General features: G+C 35.5%; 2 protein-coding genes across 2 annotated transcripts; both read right to left on the bottom strand.

The window, feature by feature from the left end:
• Positions 1 to 3,092: 3,092 nt before the first annotated feature.
• Positions 3,093 to 4,520, bottom strand: LOC141674329 (uncharacterized). The gene has a single exon (XM_074481057.1). It carries the CDS (start codon positions 4,518 to 4,520, stop codon positions 3,093 to 3,095), a length of 1,428 nt encoding a protein of 475 aa, XP_074337158.1.
• A 9-nt stretch (positions 4,521 to 4,529) lies between these two features.
• On the bottom strand, positions 4,530 to 5,540 carry LOC141674328 (uncharacterized). Its single transcript, XM_074481056.1, has one exon. It carries the CDS (start codon positions 5,538 to 5,540, stop codon positions 4,530 to 4,532), a length of 1,011 nt encoding a protein of 336 aa, XP_074337157.1.
• Positions 5,541 to 6,124: the final 584 nt, after the last annotated feature.

Below are 6,124 nucleotides of genomic sequence, written 5' to 3'. Positions count from 1 at the left end.
GTGCCATATCCAACGTGTATAAGTTTGATCGATACCATATTGAAAAAGATGATTTTTAACCATTTGAGCTTTCCATGATTTAATATGTGCGCACCTTGTGCATGGACACCTAATCTTTTCTTCGGTATACCCCTTTCCATATGCAAACAATAATAAATCTTCAACGCCTCTTTGAAACTCTTTCGTTCTTCTATCAGCTCGTAACCATGACCTATCCATCTTATATTAACAAGAAACCAAATTAATCAACAAGTATAAGGAAATTAGAACGATAGTAGAACATCAACAGGCATAAATATAAGCCAGGAAAGCCTTGTTTCGCTATCTCATGGAAAAAACTCGGTTTACTACACCCATTAACTAGCTAAAATATACCGAAGATATCTTTATTACAATAACAAAACAAAATGACATTTATCTCGTGGAACCATTGCATAGATCTGCTCTCCCATCACATAACAAAATAGAGGTATTTAAACTATTTACTCAAGAACAAAATTATGATAATATAGGTGCTACTTATTTTGTGATAGGTTTTGTAGAGGTGGCTGCTTAGCTTAGCCCACTGCCTTGCTTTTCTTTCAATTCGATCATAGGTTAGCATCCCTAGACTAACTCTATTCGGGCACAACAAGATAAAATGAAATCGTAAATGAGCTAACTAATTTCATGTCTAATTTGATTTATCCCTAATATTTTCAGATGCGCACGCAGAACACCAAATAAATCCGAAGCTTGAAAGCAATAGGCTAGCTTACAAATTATCAAGCAACATAAGTAAATCCAAAAAGAACAAATAAAAACAAATTGACTTAGATTTATATATAAAATTAAAAGAATACATGTATATAAGGAGGGAATTAAATGAATTACAAGTATCCATCGTGTTCGATATCATGAATGATTTTGAACAAGCCCTTCTCCCGGGGGTGCTTAAAATATGTTTATATTGTTTCCTGAATCACTCACTCACAATCACTACAGAAATCAACTTGGTTTCCTCTAGAGGATAGCAAGATAACTAAATTTTAATAACAATTAATCACCACATCACCACAAACCATTATATCCTCATAACCACAAACCATTGAAAAAGAACCAAATTAAAGTTCTCCATTATCACCACAAACCAAATTAGGTGCAGAACCACTGAAATAAACTTATCAAAATGAACTTATAAAATTGAATTCATAAAACATTTACCTAAAATTAAGTGTAGATGGTCGCCTTAATGAAACAATTAGCGGATGAAAAAGATGAAAAAGATGAAACAATTATGCCTTGATGAACAAATTAACAGAGTAACCGAAAACAAATTAACAGAGAAAAGATGAAAGAGAGAGAAGCACTAAGGAGAAAAAGAAGAAAGAAATGGATAAGAGAAAGAAACCAACGACCTAACTGTTACAGCCTAATAATTGTGTTCTTATCCAAACACAACACTACAAGAAAAACGCGATCATACAACACCCATCACACAACGCTTGGCCGAAAAAGTGTTGCCCAGAATTTTTATACAACAGTTTTTCAAAAACCAAAAAACAGGTGTTGGCTGATATATATTACTACAAGCAAAACAAAATTGTTGTCTAGTAAAACAAGTCAGACAAATCTTTTCATAAACCTCATGTTGTGTGAATGACAAACTTATAGCATTACCACAACGCTATAAAATCCATTGTCTAGTTCTTAGAGGCAGACAACACTTTCTAACATCATGTTGTGCAAGTGAGTAAGTTTGCACAACGGTTTTTAAATGATATGTCTGAAAGATATTGAGACAACGTCTCAATTAACAGTTGTAAAAATGAAACAAGTGTTTTTTCTGTTGGTATTTTAAGATGGTGTCAAACAACGTACAAGTATAAGTGTTGTCTGAATTGAAAACGACACACAAGTGTTTTTCTATGTTGTAGATTATACTTTCAGACAATGGGCTAATCAATAAAACCGTTGTCTTACTCTGGTGATTTTTTTTAAAAACATTACCAGAAACAAAGCAAACGTGCCAAACCAAAGGCAACAAGGAAAACCACCCAAACCAGATGCAACAAGCAAATCAACCAACAATCAAGAACTGAAAATAAATAACAGAACCAAGCCAAAGTTATTATGCATGTTCATACAAAGTATAGTAATTGAAAGTATAAATAAAAATACTTCAAGAAAGTTGAATTAGTTCATCAACATCCCGTATGTAACTATCCATGTCATCACCACTATCATCTATCTCGGGAAAATTGGGCATGAAACAGTCATTCTCGAGTTCCACTTCGACGGATTCCTCATCTGCATTATCATTATCTTCATGGTACTTTTTCTCGGGCAATTTCAACACCACCGACCATAATTTTTCAGAGGGATCGTCGATATAACAAACTTGTTTAACATGTTTTGCTAAAACAAACGGATCATTCAAAAAACCCAACCTATTCAAATTAACCGATGTATATCCCAAGTCATCGACCTAATCCCTTTGTTTATATCTACCCAATTGCAAAGAAAAACAGGGACCCTAAAGTGATTATAGTCCAACTCCCATATACTTTTTATAACTCTGTAATATATATGTGATATGTGCGCAATATTTTGATCCTTACCCTGCACAACCATTGTGTCTGCTTCTACACACACACCACTGCATTGAACTTGACGCATATCATCACGATCCTTGGTACTAAAGGTAACACCATCCATTCTGTAGCCACTGAATGTACGAACATCCTTGTTGGGCTCATCTGCAATCCACCTTATCTCGGCCGATATCTCTTTTTCATCGGCCAAATTTGAAGCAATCTGAAAAAAAGGAATTCAAACATGTAAAATAATTCAGGTGAGGTAGTAAGTTATAAAACAGTGGGAAAAAAATACATCAAATGACGCACGTAATACCTTTTCCTTAAACCATTTTGGGAATGTCTCATTTTGCTTGTTTTTAAGCCACATTTCATCATTTTCATATTCTGGATATTTTGTCATTAAAAATGCCATGTGTTCACTGCATTTAAAGATAAGCCAATATAAGTTGGTTGAACTAATAACAGAAAATATATATGCAATTTTTCAAGTAAAGAGAGAGAAAGTGTAAGAAGTTACTCAATATATGGCCTAACAGCAGTGGCATTTTGTAGAACACATAAATGTGCTACGTGCAAATCAGTACAGCTCGGGGTTATAATTGTTGCACCGGATAATGGCTTGCAAATAGAATCTTTGGTATGCCTACCTTTTTTTGGTACCCCAATTGTCACTTCTTCATTATCCACCAAACATTCAACTGCCTCTTCTGCAATATAGGCCTCAGCGATGCAACCTTCTGCACGAGCTCGATTCCTTATATATCCCTTGAATGTCTTCATGTATCTCTCAAAAGGATACATCCACCTAAGGAAAATTGGTCCACAAAGCTCGACTTCTCTTACAAGATGAACCGAGATATGAAACATTAAATCAAACAACGAGGGAGGAAAGTATTTTTCAAGCTGACAAAGAGTTTCTACTAGTTGCGATTGCATTTTCTCCAGCTTATCAACCTCAATAACTTTACTACAGATCGCTTTGAAAAATAGACAAAACTTGATAATAGTTTTCCTGACCTGTTTTTGTAGTGACGAGCGAATCGCAATTGGGAGCAAGTGATGCAAAATCGCATGGCAGTCGTGAGATTTCATTCCGGTAAGACGAAGATTTTCCATTGAAACCAGGTTCTGAATATTAGAACAAAAACCATCAGGCAACTTCATGCCAAGGAAGGATGAGCAAACAACCTTTTTTTCAGAATGGGTTAGATTCCAAGATGCCAGTGGTAACTTCTCCTTTATCCCCGGAGTTTTTGGCCTTAGTTCTGTTCTAATCCCCATTTCAGCCATGTCAATGCGCACAGATTCCTTGTCTTTCGTCTTTTTTGGTATATTAAGCATCGTACCGAGTAAAGATTCACAAATATTTTTCTCGATGTGCATCACATCGAGAACATGTCGAACCGGCAAAAATTTCCAATACTCAAGTTCAAAAAATATAGAAACCTTCTTCCATACAGGTCGAGCATCACCTTTCTTCAATCGTGGTTGGCGTTGTGTTTTACCATAGACATGTCCCTTTAAATGTTGCACTCTTTCAAGTACCTCCTCTTCGGTTAATGGAACTGGAGCTATTTCTTTTTCTACGGTGTTATCAAAATCTTGTTTCTTCCGACGATAAGGATGATGAGGGGGCAACCACCTTCGATGCCTCATGACCACGCACTTACGATAATTGACAAGCCTTGTAGCTTTTGTTTGATCAATACAGATAGGACAACCATTATACCCTTTGATTATATTTCCCGACAAGTTACCATAGGCTGGATAATCACTAATAGTCCATAACAAGATGCCTCTTAGCAAAAACTGCTCATTCTTGTAAGCATCGTACACTTGTTTCCCATGCCACAACTTTTTTAAATCATCTATAAGTGGTTGAAGAAACACATCAATATCATTTCCGGGTTGAGTTGGTCCAGATATCAACAAGCATAGCATTATATACTTTCATTTCATACAAAGCCATGGTGGAAGATTATAAATTGACATCAAAACAGGCCAACATGAGTAATCAAGATTACAGCTACGAAAAGGATTGAATCCATCAGAAGATAGAGCTAACCGTAAGTTTCTAGGATCTGAAGAAAAGTCTGGCCACCTTGCATCGACTTCCTTCCATGTTTGTGCATCAGCAGGGTGTCTCAATTTACCATCCTTTAACCTTTCCCTGTTATGCCAAGTCAAGTCCTTAGATGTTTGAGGTGAGTTGAACAAATTCCTCAGACGTGGTATTAATGGAAAATACCATAAAACCTTGGCAGGAATCCCTTCCAATTCATCTCCGTTTTTGTTTAACTTCCATCGAGAGGCCTGACAAATACGGCACTTCGTCTCATCTTCATCTCTCTCTCCAGGGTATAGTAAACAATCATTCAGACATACGTGTATTTTTTCATACTCCATTCCCAAGGCACACAAGCTTTTTTTAGCTTCACTGAATGAAGAAGGAAATGTGTTGCCTTGTGGAAGCATAGACCCGACCAAAAGTAGCATTTCAGAGAAGCAAGTATCAGATATTTCATATTTTGCTTTCAAGTTATAAAACTTTACCAAAGCCTTCATCTTAGTGTATCCTTCATATCCTGGATAAAGAGGTTCATATTCAGATTGAATATGGTTAAACATTTTCGAGGAGTCCAGGGATACATCATCATTTCTACCGACTGGGATTTGATCTACCGATTCTGAACTGCCCGTCCCTTTAGTGGTAGGCTCACCTCCTTCTGTATTGCACTCTCCGTGCAAAATCCAACACTTGTACGTTTGATCGATACCATTGAGAAAAAGATGGTCCCTTACTTTTCGAGCATGCCAATGTTTACTATGTGCGCATTTTATACATGGACAACAAATTTTATTTTCACTAAATCCGTTCTCAAATGCACACAACAACAAATCCTCGACTCCTTTTTTGAATTGTTTTGTTCTTCTATCTGCCTTTAACCAAGACCTGTCCATCTGTTTTAATTCAAAATATGACACATAATTAGAAGTTACAACTAATGAGCTTAACACATAATTGTACTACTAATTGTACTACTAATTACTACTAATTACTAACTGCAAATACAAATTAAATAAAAATTAACACTAAAACATTGCCCAAATATAATTAAGAACCCTAAAAATTTAATGAAATTAAACATAATGGAGATGAAGTAATTACCTTAACACTGACCCAATCAAAAAGATGAAGTTATGGTTTCAATCGAGTTTTTTTGAAGTTATTTTGATGAAGAGGATGAAGAGCTTGAGTGAAGAAATTGTGTGAAGAAGATGAAGAAATCGAGTCAAGAAATCGAGTGAAGAAGATGAAGAAATCAATTCAAGAAATCGAGTGAAGAAGATGAAGAAATCGAGTCAAAGGCTAGAAAATTAATGGCTTAGGATAAAGATCTGAGAGGTTTGAATGGCTTAAGACAAAGATCTGGGGCTATTAATGAGTACCACACATTTTGTGCTTTTTTTAACAAACAAATCCGTACGGTTGGATCATTCATAAACTTTTTTAAAAACAAACACATTTATTTTTTTTTCAAAAT

This window comes from Apium graveolens, chromosome 7 (assembly GCF_009905375.1).
Source record: "Apium graveolens cultivar Ventura chromosome 7, ASM990537v1, whole genome shotgun sequence".
Lineage (NCBI taxonomy): Eukaryota > Viridiplantae > Streptophyta > Magnoliopsida > Apiales > Apiaceae > Apium > Apium graveolens.
Note: the sequence above shows the minus strand (reverse complement) of the source record. Positions and strands in the feature narration are given on the sequence as shown.